The following is a 25084-nucleotide window of genomic DNA, read 5'->3' as shown; positions in this document are numbered from 1 at the left end:
GAATCAGGGGCGACGGGGTAAGCACAGCCTGGCCTTAACCTCCTTTAATACGCGGAATGTGCCCAGCAGCTGGGCTCCCTTATAATTCCCACATTACAGAGATTGCGGTAGAAGCACTAAAAGGTCAGATAACCCAGGCAGCTACCAGCAGAACCGGGATTTATACATGCAACTTGGAACTAAGATGTTTGTCTGAGAGAAACCAGGAGAGAGAAATACAAAGTCTCTCAGCCAGGTGTGGAGGTGCAAACTGTACCCTCAGCACTTTGGGAGGCTGAGGCAGGAGGATTCCAAGTTTGAGCTCAAGCTGGGCAATTTAGTAAGACCCTGTCTTAAAATTATTTTTTAAAAAATTTGTTTGTTTGTTTGTTTTCCCCTGGTACTGGGAATTGAACTCACGACCTTGCGCTTGCCAGGCAGGCGCTGTGCTACTGAGCTAAATCCCCAGCCCTATTTTTAAAAAAATTAAAAGAGCTAGGGACATCCTCATACAGCTAAAAAAAAAAAACCGAAACAGTCTCTTACTGTCATCCCCATCCAAAACCTGTTCAGTACCTGACACCATAAAACATCTCTGGCATGGTAGTCTCCCCACCCCCACCCCAAGTCTGGCTGAGTTCCTGGAGTCCAGGACATGTTTACTGAAGGGCTGCCTGACCTCTAAGGCTGGCTAGGGTAAAAGGCGAGAGATTTATGTGATGTGAAGAGAACCCAAGAGTATGGTGAGGGCAGCGGGAGCACAGAAGGTCCCTGCTGCACACTGGACGCCTGGGCCACTTCATCAGGGACTTTGCTCAGCTGACTGGAAGAGTCTGGAACTCCGTGATCTAACTCCGACCTCTGCCCCTGAGCAGAGTCCTGCCCCAAATTCTCCACATTCTCTGCTCCTAAATCTGCAAAATGGACCATTTCAAACTTGAGCCAAGAGATACGGCAAAGCGACCCATAAAAGCACAAGGATGTTTGCTTTGCGCCAAAGGTCAGGGCCCTTTGCCACCCGGCAGATATCTTCTCATTCAACCCCCACTGCAGATGGCTCATCTCTGGGTGGCTCTGGGAAAAGGCTTGGCGTGGGAAGGCCAGAAACCCAAGGCGCCTTGCCGTGACAAGAGCAATATTTACACGAGCACGGAAACAGGCATGCTCTGTCCTCTCCCCTCCTGGCTGGGAGCCTCCTGCAAGGCCAGCTCCTTATCCCAGCAGCGTCCAGTGCAGCCTGAAACCCAAGCTCCAGAGAAAGTGTGCGATGTGCCAGGAGGAAGCAGGAGAGGGCCTGGCAGCCACCTGAGCCAGCAGGAGGGTCACACAGTGCCTTGCTGGCTTAGGAGACCCTGCACCGCTGTGCGGTCTGGACCCAGGACTGCCATGTGCTCGTGAGCCGGGAGGAACCGCCGAAGTCCTCAGTGGTTGGCAGCTTGCCGAGCTCCAAATGCCCACACTGCTGCCTGGAAACCGTTCCAGACAGGGGACCTGGTTTAAGACACCAGGCAGAGCAGCTGAGGTTTAGCGGTAAGCAGCCACGTAGGGAGGCAGCAGAGCTCAGGGGTTAAGGGTTCAAGCTCTGAGGTCATAGACCCGGACCAGTTCCTGCTTCTGTGACCTCCCAGCTGAGTCTGGGGAGTGACAGGACCTCTCTGCACCTCATGTCCCTCCTCTGTAAAATGTCATCACCCAAGCCCATCAGAGGGCTTTAATCCCAGCTACTTGGGAGGCTGAGACAGGAAGATTGCAAGTTCAAGGCCAGCCCGGGCACTGCACGGAGACACTGTGTCAAAACAAAAACTAAAAGAGGGCCGTGGGTGTAAGGTCAGCGGCAGAGAACTTGCCTGGCGTGTGGAATCCCCAGAACCAAAAAGAAAGAAAAACGTTAAATGAGAAAAGCAAGCTGCCCATTTCCAGTGAGATTACTTCTGTAAAATAAAGGCGGAACTGTGTCCCCACCCGCCCAGCACAGTGGCCAGCTAACCAACCTAGCTGTCCAGAACGAAGGCCACCCTGACCTGCCAGCAGTGTCTACTCTTGGTCTGACTGGAGAGGCAGGAGGAGGCAGCGGAGTGAGTTTTGCTTTGTCTACTTCTTCACTGCCTGTGTTTTCACAGTCAGATGTGTCCCAGCTGGGGCAAAGACTGAGAATGAAAACAGGTTGTAACGGGTCCAAAAAGCTGCAGAACTCTTGGACCATTTCCATTTTTTCTCCTCTTCTGTGAGATCAGAGAATAAAAGAAGGTAGATCCTCCGCTGTTTCAGTGCATTTCTGGGAGCCCAGGGGGCCATGAAAGGAACCCATGGAAGTGAGTTCTCGGCAGGCCCCGCGATGCAGGATGAATCCTGCGCAGGCAAAGAAACCCTCAGAACTGGGCTGTGTTCCCCAGCTATCAGTGTTCTGTCACTAGGGTCGAGGAACTTGGCAAAGGAAGCCATCTGGGCCACAAAGAACAATTAAGTGTGATAACACAGCCACTGAGCCCTGGATTCATCATGGGTCAAACCACATCTCCCAAAACAACTGGGAACAGCAGAGCTTCCAAAGCCTGTGCTACTCCAGTCTCCCCACAGGCAGCTGCAAAAGGCTCGAGGAGTTCCCTTGGCGCTGCCCCAGCAGCTGGCTAAGCGAATGACAGGAAGCGCAGGAATGTTACCTGTGGTGCCTCCCTCGAGCCCCGCGCCATAGGCGGACACCAGGGCAGGATTCCCCGCTTGTCCGGGCTCCCCGACGCGCACTTTGAAGGGGCTTCCGACCACGTGGCTCCCGTTGAACTTGACGTCGATGGTGTGGATGCCATTCTCGTGGGGGATGAAACGAACGGCATACTTATCTAGGAGCAAAGACAGAGGGTGAGACAGGGCAGGTGGACGTGCCGGAGCCAGATGAGGACAGAGGACTGAAGCCACCCTAAGCCGGCCGCTGTGAATCATTGTACCAGGAGCCTGGCACCCGACAAGGCCGCTCTCAAACCACATGGGGCAACTTGTGTGGCCCAGGTCAGTCTGTTGGGAAACGCACCCAAGACTCAAATCCTGCTGCACACTCCCGCCCCTGCCTCAGGATACTTCCTTTAGGTCACAGTGTTTCTACTTAGCCACTTGAAGGGGAAAAATGGTTCCAAATGGCAATTAGTCCTCCTTAATCAAGCTCAGAGCTACTAAATGTCCCACAGGGTTTTCCCCACTTGTTTGGGTCACGTAGGGAAATCTGTTCATGGAAACAGGCACCTAAACCATCCATCCGCAGTGCACTGCATGGCCGCCCTATCCCCTGGGACAAGGGGAGCCGATTCTCCACGTCAGTCTCTCAGCCCCTGGCGGGCTCCCTCTCCCCTTCATCCCCTTCAGTGTGTGTCACCCACAGCTCCTGCCAAACCCCCAGAGGTGAATGTCTACAGGTACACAGCTGCTGCCCTACACCCTTCCGTGCTCCCCCTTCCCTGGGAGTCCCCTGCTGGGCACCGGGTCCCCACCCTTCTCTTGTAAGCCAATATGCTTCGGGAGGAGCAGATTCCACCTCCGTGCCCAGGTGTGGTCCCTCACTGGGTGGGGAAAATCTTTCTTCACCCAAGCCTAACCAATTAAAACACAGCATTTCTTTAACCAGAAGAAATGACTCTGGAATTGTCAGATGCCCCAGTTCACTGAGATGGGAGAGGAAGCTTGCTGGATACTTCTACAAAAGGTACCTCTCACATTTCTGAAAAAGAATCCTGAGAAGGGAATGTCTTTTGATTGGTATGATGGGAAGATGAAGGATCTAGTGCTACTGCAGCCATCTTGCCACTAAGAAGTAGGCCAGCTTCAGAATGAGGCCCACGAAAGAGGAAAGGCCTCTGAAGCCTTAGAGATCGTGCAGGAATGACCGATTCATTTACTACAGAAACCCACCTCAGATCCTGAACTTTCTGGTTATGTGAATTATTGCGCCTCTTTATTGTGTGAGTTGGCTGGAGGTGGGGATTTATAATTTACAACTAACAGCATCCTAACTGGCAGCTGGTGATTTAGACATCTCTAGGGCTTCAAGTACCGCCCAGGGCTGTGGACAACGAACTTCACTGGCATCTAAGCCAATACCATAGTGAGCTAAACATCACTACTTAGGTATCTGGGTGATACTTCAAAAGTCCACAAACAGGGAGTAAACTCTTTAATGCCCTGACCAACCCTTGCCTACCCTCTACCTGGCTGACCTAATTCTGCTAACTGCCTTACCCTCTCCCTACACATTCACCCCGCCACGTGTCTCAGTCCCCGCCACTCCCCAGTCCATAGGCCAACTGGTCACCAAGTGCTATGGTTCTCTGGCTTCAAGTCCCTCCTTTCTATTTCCAGTGCTGTGGATGAATCCTGCTTTCTCAAGAGGACCCTCTGGGAGCATCGGCTCACCACTCCTTCAGATGTCCTCGCACATTCTTGGTGACGTAGCCACACTTAGTTCCTTCTGACGCTTGCAGTGCCCCTTCTGCCCAGCAGAAGATGCATGAATGTTAACCCAGGTCCTAGATTTAAACTCTCACCGGTCACACAGCCAACCACACAGCAAACGCCCAGCATCAAACAGGACTGGGCATCAAATCCTACATTAAATGAGGCCTCTGAGAAGCTCTCCTGCCCTTGCTGAGGCAGGCATGGCTTCTCTCTCCTGCTCTGACATCTGCACCATCTGCTCCTCAGTTCTCCTGTGGAGCGACAGCCAGGTTGCTGCAGGTTTTAGGCCTCATTCTCTTGAGCTCTGAGCAGCTATTTGAGGACAGGAATCATTTATTTCTCAGCCTCATCTTCCTGCCAAGTCTCTGACACTTAATGCTAACAGGCAAAATGCTCTCTTTAAAGCTGACTGACAATTCCAGAATTCTATACAGCAGGGCAGGAGAGAAAATCTTAGAGGCTCAAGCTCTAGAGACCTAGAGTCTCTTTTTATTTTTATTTTTATTTTTATTTTATTTTATTTTATTTTCTACTTTTTATTTTTTTTCCAGTACTGGGGATTAAACTCAAGACCTTGCGCTTGCCAGGCAGGCGCTGTGCCGCTGAGCTAAATCCCCAGCCCCTCAGAGTCTCTTTTTCACATGTACAGATGATCACCAATCTACCTTCCCCTCAGAGTAAACTGAGACCACGGTGCACTGACTCTCCTCATTAGGACAGCAATATAATAAAAATCTGTGGTTCTGTCCAAATGTGAGGGAAAAGTCATAATGAGTATCATGGAAAAGGAATCTGAAAAACTAACAAAAATGAAGCAGAATTTGTTTTAAAAAAAAAAAAAACAGAGAGTGGATGCATCATATATCAAAGGAGAATTTCTGAGTCCCTGTTGTTTATATTGTAATTTATAAACAATGCCTGGCAACAGCAAAGAGAACACAAAGGCTTGTGGGTGTGAGGCAACGGCTGGGCCTCTCCAGGGGTGCACATCTGCAGAACTCTCTGCAGGAAGTGCTGGAGGGGGACCCCACTCTGGGCCCCCCACTTACCTGGTTCCAGCTCAGACACGTGGCATTCCTCCACGGCTCCTGAGGGGCTGTGCACCTTGGCATCGATCTTGCCTTTTGCACCATTCAACCTTATAGCAAAGGATGCTGGCTGGTTAACTTTTAATCCCGATTCCTGAGAATTTAATATATTAGACAGGTTATGGCCCTTAGCATTCTTGTTCAGTGGCACACACCGACCTGATCCATGCTCAGGGTGACAGCGTGCCAGCAGGCCTAGAATATTTTTCCACACATCCGACAACAGAAGAATTGCTGGATCACGTTCCACACTTCTAGAATAAAATACAAGGAAACAGAGACACACATCTGCACGGTCTCGTCCCCAAATCATCTTGATTCAGGCTGGCAGAGATGGTTCCTGGGGCTGGAGACTAGAGACACCGCTGGCAACAGGACTGCAGTTTAAGCACGCCAGACAAGAACTGCACAAGCCACAAAACCCAGTACCTTTCCAAGCCAAAAAATAAGGAGCCCCTTTTAGGAGGAGCCTGGCTGCAGACAATACCATGTACTCACTAACATGAACAAAGTTGTATCAATGTTTGTTTTCATCCCAAGTGTAGGAATGGAGAGAACTTTAAAAAATTGTAAATGGCCACACATGTTCAAGGCAGGCAGTATTAGACAGTGGCCAAGAATCAGCCCGACCTTGGTTTTCTTTTTTTTTTTTTTTCCCGGCACCAGGAATCGAACTCATGACCTCACGCTTGCCAGGCAGGCGCTGTGCCTCTAAGCTAAATCCCCAGCCCCCAGACCTTGGTTTTCTATCATTTCCTAGCAATATAACTAAGATCCTGCACCTGTTTCGGGCTCTGTCTCCTCAACTATGAAATGGACACAACTATTGAATCCATCCCAGAGAGCTGCTGTGAGGCTCAAACAAAGTTCTGCATGTAAAACACTCAGCCCAGGGCCTGGCTGACACACAGAAAGGCTCGGAAATGTCAGCTTATTGTTAAACAAATTAATATGCTTTCAGAAGTTGCCCGTCTCCCCAAAAAGCAACACAGAGAAGTGTAGCTTTTGCTCTGCCTTGGGTCACTTTCACTCCCTAAGCTTTGTCTTAGGAACTGTACCTCCTTGGAGGAGTGGATTAAGAAATTCAGGTACTTGGGAACATAGACAGCAGCAACACGTCACAGGTCAACAGTATGGGGCTACAGGTGGTTGACCGGCCAGTCCTCAGACACTGACTTGAAAGCAGCATAGCTCACACTTCATGTGTGAGTGAATCATCAGGGGGAACTGTTCAAACACAGATTCGGATCCAGGGGTCTGGGGCTTTACATTTCTAGTAAATTTCCAGGTAATGCCAAGGGTGCTGGTCTAAGAACTGCCTATTAGTAGCAAGGCCCAAACATTGTGTTTCTCAAGTGTGTGTGTGTGTGTGCGTGCGTGTACACACTGAAAAGTAAATGAACAGTTTAGCTCCTTGGTTACCCTGGCCACAAGTCAAGTATACAGTAATGATGTGAGGCCAGAGACGACCGTAGCGCACCGTGAGGATATGGGCCATCCCACAGTTGCAGAATGTTCCACAGGACTGTGCTGCCTAGAAGTGATAGCCTGGAGGGGAGGCCATTACACAAAATTAGGTCTCTTTGATCACCAGGTCACCTGCATCCCAGTCCCTCCCCCAACAAAGTGCCAGCCGACTCCAATTTTCATCAGCGTCTCAAAAGCAAGACAAACTGTACATGCCTCTCCGGCCTAACCAGCACCAGATGCTGCTGTGCTGCCTCCACCAGAGCTCTGATAAATAATGCACAAACCCCTCAGCATCAAATGACTCAGGGGGAACAGGGGCCATGCACACACTCAGGTCCTTCCTGCTGCAGCAGCTGATTCAAAAGCTTGATATGTAGCTTGCTGAAATATTTATAACCGGAGTGTGATGTGTGGACTCCACAGAAGAGTTTTGTGAAGAAGCTTGCTTCAAACCAGCTCCTTTCGGAGAGAATCATTTACTTTACCTGAATCCACCTGCTGCTAAAGCCTCAAGAGGGAGATAAACACCTCGGAAGATCCGAAAGGAAGCGAGATGCGTGAAGGCAGCTCTTTGCCCCTGACAAATGCTGGGTTTATCTCCCTCCGTAGGTTTTAGTTAAGTCAGCCACAAAAGGAATTTCTGTTAAGAAGCCTTTAAATGAAACACAAGAAAAACATCTACACCACAGCGACCAGTTGGCACCCTTGGGGCTCTCCAGAAAAGGCCTCTTCAATGTGCAGACTGTGGCTCTGAACCAGGTCCCTACCTGAAGGACTAATCTGGAATAACCAGTAATACCCCCAATTCTCCCGGGGTAAGTTTAGAGCTTCAGGTACAAACCAAGTTTATGGAACTAAATGCAATGATATCACCAATCTGGTTTCTCAGATTGGGTTCTAATTTATTATTTTCAAGAGCCGGGGACAGCTGGAGGCTATGTAAGAACCCCCAGAAATAACATTTTAATATTCTTGGCATTATTTCACAACTTAACTGCTACTCTGGATTCAGACACGGCTCCGTTTTTCAGTATCCTGAGCAAAAGATGCAGAAGCATCTCAGGGGCTCTTTGGCTGAAAGGGCTAGGGCAGACCTGAATTAAGCCACCTGTGTGCAAGGAGAAATGCTGCATCTCCTGGTATCCAATAGATTGGACTAGGCAACTAGTTGTAGTATGGCAGGGAGACATCCACAGCTAGTGATACCAGCTCTGGAGCCACAGAGCCCTTCCTCTGCCACCTCATACCAGCTGTGCCCTGGCCCCCATAAGCTGCCTGTACCATCTTTAAAATGGGGCCAAGCCGCTGCAAGGATTTACTGAGCTTACGCTGATTAAGCTCTCAGCATAGTTCTCGCCTATGCACTATATAAATAAATCGTGCTAAAAGAATAAACTGCAGCGGACTATCCTGAGGAAAAAGAAGCTAACAACAGCTGGCTAAACGTCACTGGACTTTTTAGATCATGCTGTTCTGTTTTGAAAGCCCTCCTAATCCTTTAACCAATTATTACCAGGCTTTCTTTGTTTCTCTTAAATAAATATTTAGAAAGCAAATCTGTGCCTAAACAAGTGAGGCATGTTGCCAAGTCTGGTTTTGCTGGCCCCACTGTGTTCAGCGGGAGGTGAGAGTGTCTGACCCTGCCACTGGGATGGTCACCCACACCTGGCAACACCTATGGCAAAAAGTGCACAGGGTCTGGGCATCCCAGGCGGGATTGAAGCGGCCTCGGGAGGCCAGGGTCCCACTGGTCAGCGTGTGGCCAAGGAGATGGATGCTTCCTTGCGTCTCACCTGAAGGCTCATAACAGTCAGGCGGCGGGCATCGTCGGAGGGCGCAATGATGGGCACCAGGTAGGGGCTCTCCGGGATGTGCTCATCGTTGAACTTGATGGACACCTCGTAGTTACCTGTTGGGAAAGGAAGCCCCATCATTTCGAGACTCTAAAAAAGTCCTTCCAGGGTGGCCTTGTTTCTTAACAAGGGCTACAGTGTCCTCAGAGAGAGGACGGCCTGCTTCAGCGGCGCCAGGAGACTGGCGGAAAGAGCCAATGTGGTTTTCTTAGCTGGTCACAGTTAGTGATGCTTAACCTGGTCTACAGTGCCCCTGCAGGGGACTTCACTGGCCTCTAACTGGAATTTAACATTTCCTTCTAGAAAAGCCCACAAGAAATCACAGCAGAGGGGAAGAACCTGTGATTTTTTATCGCCCATAAAAATCACAGGTTATTTTTATAGCATTTTAAATTTTACGGATGTCTTAACATAATCATTTATATATACCCAGCTCTACTGTGAAATTAAGGTCATTAATACCCTTTACAGTGACTTAATGCATTAATGAAGACATGCATCCATGGCTGTGATGCTCATGCGGTAACTACTGGTAACTATATTTTCACAGTTAACTACTGGTAACTATATTTTCACAGAACTTCAGTAACTCCATGTTAATATAATTGATTTCCTCTATAATCTGATCCATTTTGTGTATTACAAAACTTTATCTGGAGAATGGTCCCCATAAGCTTTCCCAGATGCCAAAAGCGTTCCCGACACACAAAGGATGAAGAACCCCTGCTCCATCCAGGGGGCACAGGTGCAGGGGTGGGCAGAGCATGCTAGCCAGTTAACAAAGCAGTTAAAAGAAAGCAAAAAGCAGAGAGGCCAACAGAGAAATGAAAGCGGTCAGAACAAATTCCCACCCCTTTGGGGCCTAGCGGTTCTACGCGAGCTAGCCTGATGGTTTCCGTTCCTGGCAGCCTAACCATCTCTGAACAAGGAGAATGTCTCAGTTGATCCTTGAGTACATACCAGGCTCTTGGGCAATATAAGACACACCGCATGACCCATTTTTATGGTCATCAAATGTAATCTCGGCCTTACTGGGCCCCTCAACAGCAATGGAGAGGCCCCCAGCGCCCGCTTCCCGGGTCCAGATGCTGAACTCGGCTGAGAGCAAAGAAACACCCAGTTAGTGACCAAGCCATCGCCGCAGTTTCCTAAGCACCTACCCGTGTTTCCTAAATCCACGGGAAATTTTGTATCTTTGAGTACACCCAGACCAAGCCAAGAAAGGTTAACAACGTTCAGTACTTTCCCCACAGAGCTCCCCACAGCAGCCAGCAGGAGAAGGGATCCTTGCAGTGATTCTGCAGCACTGCAGTGTGCTCCACAGCACACCAGCCCTTAGGGTACTCTGCTCCCCTTAGAGTAGAGACTCTGCCACACACTAAGTTACAGCCACGAGAAGTCCCACAAGCCTGTTTAGCTTCGGATACAGGAGTGATCCAAGCCCACGGAGCCACAGAAGCCTGAGTAAGGATGTCCCAACACCACCCAGCAGAGGTCTTGTCCGTGGGGCAAGGGTGCAGGTGCCACACTGCTAGGCTCCACTTCACTCTCCTCGGTGACACCCTGCCCGGAACACTCACCTGGGACTCCAGCTTCTCCTCTCTCCAGGCCAGGGCCTCCTGCCCGGACTTTGTGGGCGCCCCCTTCGCCGAGTGGCCCCACAGTGAACTGGAAGGGGCTGCCGGTTACATGCTGCCCGCGGTACTTGACGCTGACCGTGTGAACGCCCATCTCCTGGGGCACAAACCGGACACAGTGGGAGTTCTTCCCCATGGGCACGATCTCTGCCTCCGTCACACGGCCGGAGGGGCTGGTGACCCGGGCGGACATGTCACTGCTGTTAATTTCTGGAAGGCAGTGGGAGGTTGGGAGAAAGAGGAGGGTTAGGGTAGGGACTGAGGCGGTGGGGGGGGCATGCACAGCAAGCAGCGGGGGGAGCAGGTGCAGCCTGGTGGACACGGGGTGCTCAGGCTCCTCCCTTTCAGGTTGGAGGTCCATCCTTCTGTGGCCAGCATGGAGGTCCAGGGCCCTGAAGGCCACCCAGAGCAGACAGCACTGAGGGCACTGACAGGTCTTGCCCCACTGAGAACTTCTACAGCTCAGCTGGAGCCGAGTTACTTCTCGATGGCATCCTCAAACCGTGGCCTGAGCGGGCAGTGACAGCATGTAAATAAAACCCACAGCAGCTTAGGTGTCCCCAGGACAAGGTGACGCGGCTGTCATGCTTAGATGTGCTCTTTGTCATAAGTAAGAGCAGAAAACACAAGAACCTCTTTCCTTATCTGCAAGAAGCTCTGGCATCTCTTTTAGGTAACAGGACAAGAAGTATCTAGACAGGTGTGCGTGAGACACTCCCAGCGGCAGAGGGGATCCATGCGTGAGCAAAGCTTTTCAGCAAACTGGAGGCCATACTGTCAGGAAAGTGAGGCCTCGGGCTGCCAGCACCAGGTGCAGACCAGGTGTGCCCACACTGATGTGGAGGAGCCAGGCGGGCAGCAGGCGGGGCACCGGGCACTGCCATCACCTAGAGCCCATACATAAGAAACCGCACCCTCAGCCCTACAGGATCTGGGTCGAGCAGTTCAGACTCTGAGCCCTGAGGACAGAGAAAGGAAGGGAGGTTAAGGAGAGCCGCACTGTGCTACAGACCGGCTGGGCCCCTCTGAAACTCCTGCTGGACGTTATTCCCACAGTGTGACAGTTCTAAGAGGTGGGGCCTTTGGGAGATGAAGGGCTTAGTGCCCTGAACAGAGTCCTGAAAGAGCTCATTCCTCTCTGCTCCCCACCCTGTGAGGGTCCCCGGGAAAGCCGGCCATCTACACCTGGAAGACGTTCACTAACACCTGACCCTGCTTGCCCGACTTGGCCTTCCAGCCTCTACAACGAGAGGAAAAAAACAAACGCCGCTCACTGCTACTCAGTCTCCGTTAATTTGTTACGGCTGTCCAAACGGACAAGACACCCCACACCACCTGGGTCCTCCAGACACCTGGAAACTGATGAGCGCCTCCAACAAAGTAGAAAAGTCAATGGCTAACGAGGGGAGGGCATCTCCCCAGAGTCACCAGCTACCTAGTAACTGAGAATACCAAGAGCCAGAAGAGACAAAGGACGAGTGTCCACACGGCACAAAGTCACTTGCTAATTCTGCAAGAAACAAGTAAGCGAGGACAGAACGCACAGCTTGCCGAGGGAGAAATGTAGAGCAAACGAAAACAGACCCTGTCACTAGTAACGTGAGAAATGAAATCAAAACTGGATACCACATTTTTTCCATCAGACTGGCCAAAGTGCGAAAGAAAGGCAGTGCCCAGGGTTGTGGGCAATGTGGAGGACGGGGCACTAGGGGGTTTCTGGAGGGCACTGAGCCACAGCACGGCTGCCTCGGAAGCGCACTGCCAGCAATCTCTCCTTCTTCCCTCTGCTTGGGGCACAGGGACTTATGCTCACAATCGATACAGCTCCTTTAAAGTGATCTTGTCTCAACCCTGTAGTAAGGAGGCTCTTACACATTCACACGTGACCCATCCACATACAATACGGCTACATGTTAAGAACCACTGACCAATTACAGCTAAGAATGCAAAGTAAACAGATGCACAACACATTAGCAAAGACAGGAAGTGCCGCCGGGCATGGTGGCACGCGTCTGGAATCCTAGCACTCAGGAGGCTGAGACAGTGAGGATCATTGCAAGTTTGAGACCAGCCTGGGCTACAAAGTGAGCTCAAGGCCAGCCTGAACTGTAGAGGTAGACCCTGTCTCACAAAAAAAAAAAAAAAAAAAAAAAAAAAGACAGGAAGTGCCACGTAGAGAAGCTGCTCCTGCCTGAGAGACCGCTTGAGTTTCACTGGCGATGGTTTATCATCTTTCTCCCACAGTTTGTGGGATCCCCACAGCACGTGCCAGCTTGTGAGCAGAGGAGCTTCCAAACCCTCAGTGACACAGCAAATTCTCCACAGAGAGAACCAGACTGTCATACAGATGATGTGGTCTGGTTACTGTTCAGTGGCCCCATAAGAACGGTTCACTCCCACAGGGCTCCATGTGGCCTCCCCAGTTTTGCAGCACGGCCCTCGTCCTAATTTGAGGCATGAAAGAGATGAACGAAAATGCTAGAAGGCTGCCACCTGTTAACACCCCCAGAAACTGGTATCAAGGGGCCAGGACTCTCAGGCCTCTATCCGATCAACGGTGAAAAAGTTTCAGATAGATTTATTTCCCTTAAAGGGGCCTCTGTGATTATAAGCATAAAAGAAAATCATACAATGAAACAAAATGAAAAGGTCACCAGAGTCAATTTGGATAGCACGTTCTGGGTCACGGCTGGACTTGGTTCCCAAGCTGCCCCTGCCCTATCCCCTCAGCTCCCGAGGCTCACCTGGAATCTTTAGGTTCAGGTCGCAGATGCTCCCAACGGTCGCTACGGATGGGGCCCGGCTGGTCCGAGTAATGCTCTCCTTTACTCTTCCCTCCCCACTGATCTTCACAGTAAATGGGCTCCCTGCAAGACCAAGAAGGCGCCTGTCAGCAGCCCAGGGGCCGAGTTACAGCATTCATGGCAAACCCAAGCAGGCATCAGAGAGGGAGGGCAGAGAGGAGCACATACCGGGCACGTGCTCGTCAGCAAATTTGGTGGAGACGATGTACACCCCAGGCACAGTGGGGAAGTAGGAGACCTTGCAGGTGCCATCCTCCAGGTCCTCTGTCTGGATGTCCACCTTACTGGGCCCCTCCACTGCCAAGGATATGCCACCATAACCTGCAACACAGCAGCCCGGGCTGATGGACAGCAACTCCCTGGGAAGCAGGGGCTTGACGGAAGCAGAAAGGATGTACGCCCCCTGAAATTCACGCCATTTCCAGACAGCAAAAAGAAAGAACAGCAGCTTGCCTGGGAAGCCCCAAACCGGAGAAATTTAAAGGCTCTGAAAAGATCTATTCCTCCTGAACATGGCTTTGACCAAAGAACTCTTTCATCGAGGTCATCTACCAACAACCCACGGAACACATGGTCTGGCAACCACGGCCTCAATAACAGCACGCACTGCCCCAGGGCTTTATTCCCAGCCATGGCCCTAGCTTGAATTTTTAAACAGCTCCTAGTTGCCACGACTAGGCCAATAGATCTAAAGGTTTAACAACATGAGAACCAACAGCCATCTGCCCTGGAATTGGGGCGTTGTCCAGAATTCTGGGCTCAAATTCCAAAAGCAGATGGGGCTACAATCCCTGTAAGCCTCAATTTCTTCATCTGTAAAAGGAATACTTACACTGCCCAGATTTAAATGACAAGGCAGGTAGAAGGACCTGCCCTCGAAGGATGCTCAGAGAGAGAAGAGAGTTGGTAGGATGAAAATATGAAGCAGTCTGAGCAAAAAGATGCCAGCTCCCTTAAACCCCGGGCACTTCCTCTGGCACCACCCCACACACCTGCATCCCTTGTGTCCACGATGAAGTCAGACATCTCAAACGTCCGGCCTTCTGACAGGCCTCGGCCATAGACTTTGGCTCGGCGTGCATCCCCGATCTCGGACTGGACCACCATAATGGACACAGGGCTATTGGCCACATGGTTGCCATTCTTCTTGATGCTGACAAGGTGCTCGCCCACCTCCCGGGGGATGAAGGAGATCCCTGGACAGAAACAAAATTGGGGTTTGTAAGGAGAGAGGGAAGGAGATGGAGGAGAGGATGCAAGGGAAGAGAGAGAGGAAATGGGGTAGGGGAACAGCACATTCTCAAGCTCTGACTTCCTGACTTTCCGACAAGTTGGGCTGTCAATGTCAAAATGTGAAATATATGTGAACGGCTATCAGGCATGAGCCCCGGTGGGCTTAGCACATCACAGATCCCAGGGAGCCACTGGTTTCCCAGGAAAGGACCTCAGGAGCCCGTCCCACCCATGATCCTCAGCCCCCAGCAGAAAGCAGCTGAGCTCACCGACATGGTTGTTAGGCAGCCTCTTCAAGAGACAGGGCTCATCACGGCCGGATGGGGCCTTAATGCTGGCCGTCAGGGTGCTGAGGTCAGTCTCACTGATGTCCAGCAGGAAGTCAGCAGCCGAGCCCAGCTTCACCTGGGAGCACCGCCTGCTGTCATCTGGAAAACCGCACCCAACATAGCTGTGTGACATGGGTTAGCCCTGATCGCCAGAGCCCTTGCTCCACATGCCATTTGCAAGAACCAATTACCCACAGTGAGTGACAAAACACAGCCGGACAGTGGGCAGACCTGACCAAGAAAGGGTGACTGAAACTTATGCTTGGCTCAAGGAAGAGCAGGAGCTGGCAGAAACTGAGACCTGAAATCTCATGGGCTGCTTCTAAAAGAAGCTTTTCCCACCACTAGGCCCTTGGGCACTTCTTAGGTAAGCAACAGGCACAGTCCTCGTGTTGCTGGCTGCTTCAGGCAGGTCTAAGTACCTCAGGGACAAGAACCTCGCCTTGTACAACTTCCTGTAACCCACTGGCAGCAGGATCCAAACCCAGCGGACAGAAGTTAGGGGAATGAGCCCTGGAACGGGAAGCCTGACTCTGCCTTCTAGAATACCCATCTGTGAACTAGACTAAGCTGCTACACACCTCACCAAGCCTCATTTTCCTTTTGGTAAAATGAACAGCAGAAAACCTGTCTAGTAGCGATGCTGATGGGCTCCGGTGAACTCAGGTACTCATGCAGGGAGAACTATTCGAACACCTCCATCTGAGCGCATGCCTTTTGCGCTAGTACAAATTAAATGCCCTTTAAACGGTCACTTTTGTTTTCTCCCAGGTTATCACATAAGGAACTCTCAAAGAGTCCCTGTAAAAATCTAAATTAAAACGGATGTATAGTCTAGCACCCCTGGTCCCTTGCAAGCAGTGGCTGTCGGGGAAGCTATGCTCCTCGTGAGGAAGCTGCCAGCGAGCCAGGCAGCCCTACCTGTGATCTTGGCTGTGAAGGGGCTACCAGGGATGTGCTTGTCATTGTACTTGACCAGAATGCTGTAGTCCCCTGGCAAGGTAGGCAGGTAGGTCACTGTGCACGTCCCGTCTTTGTTGTCGATGCAGCTGATTTCTGCCTTTGAGGGCCCCTCGATAGCCAAGTCAAGGCCGCCTGAGAAGGGCAGCAGTGGGGGAGGGCAGTTAGAGAGGTAAGGATTAAGATACCAGTCATCCAGGGCAGCCCAATGCCTGGGTCAAGAGAATGACACTCCACGTGAGCCTCAGCAGGGGCTTACGGCAGGGCAAAGCAGGTTACAAGGCAGGAGCCCCCTGGGAAGACACCCGCCGCCTGAACTGTTCCCTCAAGTAGCCTGAGCTCTTCAGGAGACATAGAACAAGGCTGAGACGCAGCCTACAGGGTAACCATGCCTACAGGATAGGACAGGGCCAGACACAGACTGTCACTGCCAGTCGGGCTGGGCGCCATCACAGAAAGCCCGTAATCACCACAGGTTGAGGACTCTCCATGAACACCGTGGGCCGGGGCCCAGCTTTAACAAGACGGAGCCACTAAGTGATTCACGGGAGGTCGGTGGACATGCGTGAGAAAAGAACAAAACCAAAACATCCTCACTCAAAACACATTTCGATTCCAGGTGTGTTACATAAAATATTTCACAGCACAGATCGGATTTGAACTGGAATACAAGATTTCAAAAATTTCTGCTTTGGGTAGGAGAAAGAGCAGCTCTACAGAAGAGAGATTTGTGTGAGAGAACATAAGCAAATACTACCACCCAATAGTTCTTTTTCTTCTTTTCTTTTTCCTCCTAACTTGAGATGGGCCTGGCTATGTTGCCCAGGATGGTCTCAAACTCTGGGCTCAAGTGACCCTCCCTCCTCAGCCTCCCAAGTGCCAGAACTGCAGGTGTGTACTGTGACACTTCATAACAATTTCATGTGTAAAAGCTGCGCTGGAACTGTCCGCTCATCTCTCTGAATAGAAGGCCAGAAGAGCATCAGTATGAATATGTAAACCACACAGTACCTTCTCCTGCATCCTCGGTGACAATGGTAAAGGTGGCAGTTTTGTTGGCCACTCCGTACACCAGGCCTGGACCATAGGCAGAAACGCTCCCGCTGTTGGGGTAGTTCACGTAGAACTGGAGAGGGCTCTCTGGGTTGGCCAAGGACACAGACAAAATTGGGGCTCATTAAGAGGTGAATGAATGCCTTGGATGATGGGTATCTGAATATTTACCCATTAGCAGGCAGGTCTGGCGCCTGCTGAGCAGAAACACATAACCAAAGAAGCTGATGTGCCTTCCCCCTTCCCCAGGCTAGATCACAATATACCACTGTACTGTCGGCTATACACAATATTATTCCTTGAATCATCCTGTGAGTAAGTCACTGAGGCTGCTCCAGACTGGATGGGGACCTAAAGCAGGAGAATCCTGATCAACTTGACAACTAAGGAAGAGACATCCACCATGCAGACAAATGATCCACCACTAGAGGGAAGGTAACTGCAAAGATCTGTTCTTTCAGAAGCCTGGTTAGCCTGTGCCATTGCAAATTTAAGGCCTCCTGGCCAGGTGTGGTAGCACACCCCTGCAATCCCAGCACTTGGGAGGCTGAGGCAGGAGGATCATTGCAAATTTGAGGCCAGCCTGGGCTACAAAGTGAGCTCAAGGCCAGCCTAAACTGCATAATGAGACCCTGTCTCAAAAAGCCAAAAAAAAAAAAGCCTCCTAGTCTAAGGAGTTGACCTGGACGACTGGTCCCACAGAGATCTTCCCTGCCCACACCCACATCCAGCAGCATACAAGGACTTTCACCCCCATAGTGTCATATGCCAATCAGAAGACCCCAGCATCCAACAATAGCGGGGCCGGCCTACGCATGGGCCATTAAAAAGAATGAGGGAGATCTGTGTGTATCAACTTGAGACATCATCCACAATGTGTTCCAGTAAAAAGAAAAAGCAAGTTGTTATATAAATTTAACACCATTACGCTATTCCTTTAAAAACAAACAGAACACAACCACACATATGCTTGTAGATACACAGAGAAATATGAGAAAATATGCCCGTACACGCCAGCAGTGGAAGTGGAAGGGCAACGGAAGAAAGACATTTTTCACTCTCTGTATCAGCATCTTTAGAATATTTAAAGCAGAGCATACAGTTTTGCTTAAAACAAATACTACGCCCAGGGCTGGGGATTTAGCTCAGTGGCACAGCACCTGCCTGGCAAGTGCAACGTCGTGAGTTCGATTCCCGGTACCGGAAAAAAAAACAAATACTACACCCCTATACCAACATAAATGAAAGCAAATGTCAAACTCAGAGAAGTATTTGCAATCCTTTCACAAGGAGCTAAGGTCTTTTAATATTTAAACTGTTCTTACAAACTGATGTAACAAAGGCTGAAAAACAAATAGAAAAACTGACCATGGATACGAGCCTTCAGTTCACAGAAGTAGAAGTATGTATGGCACTTAAACACATGGACAGTTGCTCAATCTCATCCACAAGAGAAATGCAAACAAAGCAACACCAAGGACTGTTTCTGTCAATAGTTCAACTGGCAACAATCCAAACATCTGACAGCTCACTGTACTGGCTTGAAGAGGCTGGTGGCCCTCTGTCGCTGGGGGGTGTGGAGACGGAGCAGCCTCCAGGGTGGACAATGGGCACAGTATCAAAGTCAGAGCTGCCTGCAGCTGTGTCCTAGCACCCCTGCTCTGGGAACCAAACCCCACAGGCACATCGTGGCAAGGGGGAGACGCTGGCTGTGACAAGCTCTTTGCTGCAACAGGACTGGAACACCAAAACGTCCTCCGCAGGGACCTGGTGGAATATGCAACGGAGCGTCCGAATGAGGGAAGCTGTGAAGACGCGCTATGACTGCACAGCGCTCCTGGACATACTGTCAGGTGAAAAGAGCAAGAGCAGACCAATCTGCAGAGTGTAAAGTGGGGCAGTGAGATTAAAAGCTGTATTCCCATTTGCATGGAGTCTTAAAACTACTCTCAACTTGAACATGGAAAGTTACCAAGAGTCAGATTCAAGGAGAGAACAGTTATAGGACATAGGAGAAAAGGAAATCTTTCTCAACATCATTTTTGTTTTAAAACCATGTGTTACCTACTCAAAATATTAAATAGAAAATATTTAAATAATTACAAAGCAACAAGAGCAACAAACAGTACGACCACCAGTGCGCCTGCCGGCTGAGGGCCATAAAACATTCGTCAGCTTTTCTTGTCAAGGGCCCGGCCTCTTCTGCTCTGACGCCACCCCAAGGCCCATAGCGTAGAGGGTTCCCCAGGCCAGGCTGGAAAGTCCCTCACTGCGCCCTGCAATTTTTTCCCCGCTTGACCTTATGCCAAACTCCACATAGTAACAAAGACAAACAACCGCATACCCGAGGGCCTGCACTATGACCCAGGACGCTGAGCTGCGTAAGCTTTGGGAAACTGGTTGATGTGCAGGAGTCCCAGGCCGTGTGGTCTCACAGGGATGCCAACACTGCATGCCCAGGCCTGTCTCCAGTGTTCCCCGCACAGCAGCTGACTGGACCCGCTGCCAGACTCCCAATTGCCAGGACCCTGGAGTGTGGCAGTCCCGCCGGCCCTGCCAGCCACGCTGCTGAGCCCTACTTACCAGGGATGTGGCTGCCCATGTATTTGATGTGCATCTCATGCAGCCCAACCTCAGTGGGTGCGTATCTGACAGTGACTGTGCCGTCCTTGTTGTCCACAATCTCGGGTGTGGCCGTCTTCCCAGATGGCATGTGGACCTCTCCTGTGGGACACAGGGACAAGGGCTATGAGCCACCCGCCGCTTTCCCCCAAAAGCTGGGCACAACACATAGATGTCCTCAGACCCAAAACATTCATACTCCCTAAACCATCCACGTCCCACAGTGTTTGGAACTGGAGACCTATTTGCTTTTTTTGGTTCCCTCTGGCTTCCACAGAGGGTTTCTACAACTGGCAAATTAGAGGCTCGAACAAGTCTGAGAAGACCACAAACCCCGCAGCATAAGCAGCACATCCAATCAGAAGAGGAGGCACTGAGCAGGCTGAAAAGAAAAAGTAACTCTTGTACAACAGATCTCAGTGTTGGGTTCAGACTACATTTGGAAAAGCGGAAAAATAGAGAAAGCAGGAGAAAAGGGCAAAAGGAATGTGTAACAGTGGAGAGGCACCTAAACAAAGCTGTTTTTAACCTCGAGAAACCATAGGGCCTCTTGAGAATAAAATATAAGCTACAAACAAACCACCTCTTCAAAGAAACATGTCCCACAATCTCAGAGGCTTCTAGGCCAACTGCTAGAGGCTGAAGCAGGAGCACTGGGTAAGCAGTACAGCTACCTCCCCAGGGCCCACCCGCGCAGAGGGGGATGAGGTGCAAGGGAGGGGAATGAGGCACTTTCACAAGGGCTTACCTGTGATTTCTCCTTTCCTGACCGCAAACGGAATGACCAAATCGAAAGGCTTAAAGCCCAACCCGTTCATGTCACTCACTGGGACATAGGCCTCTTCGGTCACCTAAAGCCAGGAAACAGTGGTCACTGAGTGAACCGGAAGACAGTGCGGGTTGGGGAAGCTACAGAACCACAGCTACTGGGAATTCTGCAAGCCAAAGAGGCCGGGATTTGGAGATAAGGCCACTTACAAGTAACTGGCTTTGTCTAATTGGCCCCGGGCCCACAGCAGAACCTGAAAGACTAGAAAAGTCCCACTGACCAATTACTAGAAATCACTGGGCAGTCTGCTTGTAAAATTCCCAGCAGCACCCACGGGAAAGTGGAAAAGTGAAAGACAGCAACGTCTGAGTCCCAAAAGGCTCCACCTGGAAAGGTTTAGTTGCTTGTGGCCTGGAAAAGAAGGTGTGTTTTAAGTGGCAGAGAGTAGCAGCAGGTGGCCTTGAACCTGAACAGAAACCAGATGTGCAAATGGCAGCTCTGAGCCGGCAGCTGGCCCGCACACAGCTGTCCACCTCGCTCCGAGGCCGCAGAGACAAACTACAATGAGCATGGACACACACGATGGCTGTGATTCGTGGAGCATGACGGTGATGCGAAGGTGGGTCTTACAGAAAAAGCAGGATCATTGTGAAGGGCAGATCAGTGGGGACACACCAATGACCAGGTCACCCAGAGGGCTTAAGCAACCCAGAAGCAGGTGGCAGCTTTTCTGCAATGAAGGTTGAGTAAACACAGAAACACAAGGAGGAACCAAAAAAAAAGGTGTACCCAGGGCCTGAATCCAGGGGGACATGCATTTACCAGAGCCTTCTCCACGGCCGTGACTTCCCCATCCGTGGCCTGGTTGGTGGCAAATGGAGATTAGTTGGGAACTGCATTGGAGGGACACTGTGATTCAACAGATTCTACAACCTGACGCTGCCTCATCTGCACTGCTCGACTTTGTACAGCAGGGAGGCCCTCGCTCTCATGGGCAGGCACATCTGTAAGCTTCTGCAGGGGAGGCTGGCATCCTCTCTCCGAATGCCAAATGCACAAGTCCCTTGAGCCCTCAACCCTGCTTCCAGCAATCAGGCCAACGTAGGCAAGAAACTCCACAGGTAGGTGATGTGTGCAGGGAGTTTTCCTGGAGCCATCCGTGGTCGTGATAGACAGAAGCAACCTAATGTCCATCAGCTGGAGCCTTGGGCAAATAAATCACAGCAAGACTGTCCAGGGAACGCTGAGTCACTGTTCTAAAAAGTGGTGAGGTCTGAGACTTAACATGGAATGGTTTCTATGACACAGCGCGGGGAAGAAGCAAGTTGCAACGTTATGGTCCCACGCATGAAACTCAGGGGTCAGTGGTAAAGCAGGGAAACTGACACCACTCATCTCTGCAGCAAGGAGTCAGGAAACAGGACTTTTTTAAACTTTATAAATGTTTTCGGGTTTAATGTTTTATTAAAGTTTTTATAAATCATGGACATGATCCTATTAACCCAATGACTCAACAGGGAGAGCACCTCTCACCATTCATCTTCTGCCATAACAAAGACCAAGGCGCTGAGGGCTTCTGCTGCGCATGCCTGGGCACCCAGCTTAACTCCATCTCTGGGCAGCAGTATCAGCAGAACCAGCTGTGCTTGCCAGGAAGCTCCATGAGCTGCTGCATTAGGAACAGCCCAGACCTTGCCTTCTCTAGGGCTCCTCAGGCTGGGGCTAATGCAGGGCCACAGCAGCCAGGAGGAAGGATTTGCAAGGTGAGGTCCTGTTTAGGACTTCTCAATGGCGACAAGCAGGTAAGTGCTTGCCTCTACGCGCTGTATGACGCACTTGACTGTGGCTTGAGACATTTGCTATCAATACAGTGCCAGGTGTCAAGGCCTTTTGGACTCAAACCTAGGAGACACAGGGCAGGAAGGAATCTACCCAAGGGAAACCAATGCAGAGAAAGCCACTCTGTCTAGGTAAGGCTGGGCAAAGTGCAGAATAGGAGTGCAAAGCCTTTCTGTCTTTTATCTTTAGGCCTCGGACCTTCCTGCTCCAGTGATCTCCAATATCCTGACCCTACCTTTCTTAGTCAGAGCTTTATAGCACTTGAGGTCTCTTAAAACCCAGCCCATTGGACTAGAGGGCATGACCTCACCCAGGGGTTGCTTGTGCCTCCTGCCCAATTCTAATCAACAAGATAAAACCACCATCAGAGAAGAACAAACTCTTAAAACTACAACTGAGCTGGTGGCACATGCCTGTAGTCTCAGCCCTTAGGAGGCTGAGGCAGGCGGATCACTGCAAGTTTTAGGCCAGCCTGGAATACACAGCAAGACCCTGCCTCAGAGAAACAAAACAAACCTCAACAAACCACAACTGTGACTCTCTCTGTAAAAAATGACATAAACTTTCTAGCTGCACTGCTTTCTCCTCACAGGAGAAAAACATTCCCAAATAGAAACCATCCAGAGCTGACAAGTGTTTACATACTTGAGATATAAATGAGCCACATCCAGGCCTCTGCCATGGTGTTTACCGATAAACTAATGTCAAGGGAAAGGCAAAATGCTACAGTAGACTGAGGGCTATTTGGAAGAAAGTCCTTGAGCTTCTGTTTGGAATGGAGCCTTTTATCCTTTTCTACCACAGCACATTATGAAATAATTAGAAGGTGCTTTATCAGCGGTGGATGCGGTGCAGCTATCAGGAGCACAGAAACCTGTGGTGGTGTGTGGCTGCTCCCGCACAGCTGCAGGCATGGGGAGGGAGGTGGCAGCCATGCGCACACAGGGTTGGCTCAGTGGATAGCCCTGCTGTGAGGTGACAACGTGTCTGAGGCGACAAGAGGTGATTCTCCTAAGGTTCTTTCTACTCCCCTCCTGCTGGAAGACCCTTAATAACCAGAGGGAGATCTAAAAGTCACCCAGAATTGAAAACCAAGCCAGGCACAGCGGTATAGCCATATCCCCAGCCTTCCAGGAGGCTGACAAAGGAAGATCACAAGTTGAAGCCCAGCCTGGAAAACAGAGCAACTTAGTGAGGCCCTGTGTCAAAATAAAAACTAAAAAGAGCTGGGAGTGTAGCTCAGTGCTGGGACCCTGGCTCAACTAATCTGCGGTTCCCCAGGGCTGGGGCGGGGTGAAGGACACTAGTTATATGCTGGCCCAGATTTTCACATGATGGTTCCCTTCTATTTCGGGCATTGCTAGCTTCAAAAGACACACTATTTCCCCTTCATGTCAAAGTGGGAATCTTTCCAAATCACAACTAAAGGTAGTTTCAGTCCTGAGACATCACTATCAAGTCTGTTGATACAAAAGCATCAGGACCCTCTCTCCTCCAATCATGTAACAGGGAGTACGCAGGAAGAACTAATAGTAAAAACTGTCACTTCTCCTTACTGTACCAAAGGGTACTTTTCTGCAAAGTATCTCTTTCTGAACTGGGCTTAGGCCAGGACACTGCCTAAGTCTCTGATCATGACAGAAATGTTGATCACCAATGAGATTCTCTAAATACCTTGAGAGGCAAGCGTCTCTGTGTTTCTAGAGATTAAGGCTAGGGCTCTACAAGCCTGTGTGTAAGGGGCATCCTGGTCAGGGTTCATCAGCTGGCCACTGTACTGTATCTGATACCAGCAGCACGGTCTGGAGAAGGGGCTTTGCTTACCATGACAGTGAAGGGGCTGTTGGGAATATCAACACCGCCAAAGCGCACATAGATGACGTAGGTGCCCGGCTTGGCGGCCGTGTAGAAAATGTCATAGGTGCCATCTTCATTTTCAATGACATCGGCCTCAGCCTCAGTGCCGTCTGGGGTCAGAATTGTGCAGGTCACTTTCCCCTTCCCAGCTGTCTTGGCGTCCACCATGAAGCGCACCTCCTCGCCTGTTTTCACAGTGGGGGCGATGCCAGGGCCTGGGGAAAAGTTCCAGAGAAGACAATGGGAGCACTGGCCAAGGACACGTGGTCCCCAAGGCCCAAGAACAAAGCACACTTGTTTGTGCTATGTTACTTTTAACTGCTGCCATAGACGGATACCCTAAAGACCACTTGGGGAGGTGCTGCTCAAGAGGGCAGTCCCTCCATTGCTTAATAAATAAGAGACGTCCATAAGCTCTGAGTGCTTCGCAGCACCCCCTGGAGGTTGGCCCTGGTGTGCCCACATCCAAGGCTATAGGGGGTGAAGGTCTCCCGTCTTCAGCAAACAGACCGAGCATGTTCTCAAGTGCCAGGTACACACAGAAGGAAGGTCGAGTTGCTCCTCTCAAATGCTCATCATCTACCAGGGCAGATGGAGGGAGCAGCACAGCCTCATGATAAAGCCGAGGACAGACTGAGCTACAGAAGATGTAACCAACTGTTCCCCTGAGTGTCCTGCTGCGCATCTGTTCCAAGGTTCTACGAGTTCTATCACAGGGCTGCCACACTGACAGAGGGTTCCTGAAAAGGAAAACCTGAGAGGACATTTTTAGCTAGGGAAGGCTTACTACCTCTCCCTAAACAATGACCAGTGTCTGTCCATCTCTCTGACTTGTGGCACCTCTTTCCACAGAAGCAATACAAAAGTCAGGAAATACAGAAAAGTGTGCGCTAATAGCACATGGGTAAACAAAGAGTGTAGGACAAGGCAGAGGAGGTGGGAAGGCAAGTTCAGTGACTTAGTGAGACCCTGTCTCGAAATCCAAAAAATTCTGAAAGGGCCGGGGATGTAGCTCAGTGCAAAAGCCCTGTGTTCCATCCCCAGCATTGCAAATAAATAAATAAATAAATAAAATCAAGTACAGGCGCACATTTGTTCAGACAGTGAGAAAAGAAAACTAGACCAGCCCGTGGAAGGCACGGAATAACAGA

At 50.5% G+C, this 25084-nt stretch overlaps 1 protein-coding gene across 4 annotated transcripts in view; it reads right to left on the bottom strand.

Moving 5' to 3' along the window:
- Flnb (filamin B, beta) overlaps window positions 1–25084 on the bottom strand; it is a 151731-nt gene that overhangs the window by 5280 nt on the left and 121367 nt on the right. The window contains exons 29-43 of one of the 4 annotated variants that reach the window (XM_005387431.1): window positions 23901–24148; window positions 21027–21098; window positions 20217–20319; window positions 19430–19570; window positions 16805–16933; window positions 15755–15928; window positions 14774–14932; window positions 14264–14467; window positions 13440–13592; window positions 13212–13334; window positions 10411–10677; window positions 9791–9928; window positions 8771–8886; window positions 5469–5601; window positions 2640–2816 (exon numbers count right to left, since the gene is read on the bottom strand). In XM_005387431.1, the coding sequence (XP_005387488.1) occupies window positions 2640–2816; window positions 5469–5601; window positions 8771–8886; window positions 9791–9928; window positions 10411–10677; window positions 13212–13334; window positions 13440–13592; window positions 14264–14467; window positions 14774–14932; window positions 15755–15928; window positions 16805–16933; window positions 19430–19570; window positions 20217–20319; window positions 21027–21098; window positions 23901–24148 (2337 nt within the window). The remainder of the gene's footprint in view (window positions 1–2639; window positions 2817–5468; window positions 5602–8770; window positions 8887–9790; window positions 9929–10410; window positions 10678–13211; window positions 13335–13439; window positions 13593–14263; window positions 14468–14773; window positions 14933–15754; window positions 15929–16804; window positions 16934–19429; window positions 19571–20216; window positions 20320–21026; window positions 21099–23900; window positions 24149–25084) is intronic. The other 3 variants (XM_005387432.1, XM_013515640.1, XM_005387433.1) reach the window with 3 other exon arrangements.

The sequence above is a fragment of the Chinchilla lanigera genome, unplaced genomic scaffold (assembly GCF_000276665.1).
Source record: "Chinchilla lanigera isolate Chin_1 unplaced genomic scaffold, ChiLan1.0 scaffold00029, whole genome shotgun sequence".
Taxonomy (NCBI): domain Eukaryota; kingdom Metazoa; phylum Chordata; class Mammalia; order Rodentia; family Chinchillidae; genus Chinchilla; species Chinchilla lanigera.
The sequence above is the reverse complement of the archived record's forward strand: the minus strand, read 5'-3'. Positions and strand labels throughout refer to the sequence as shown.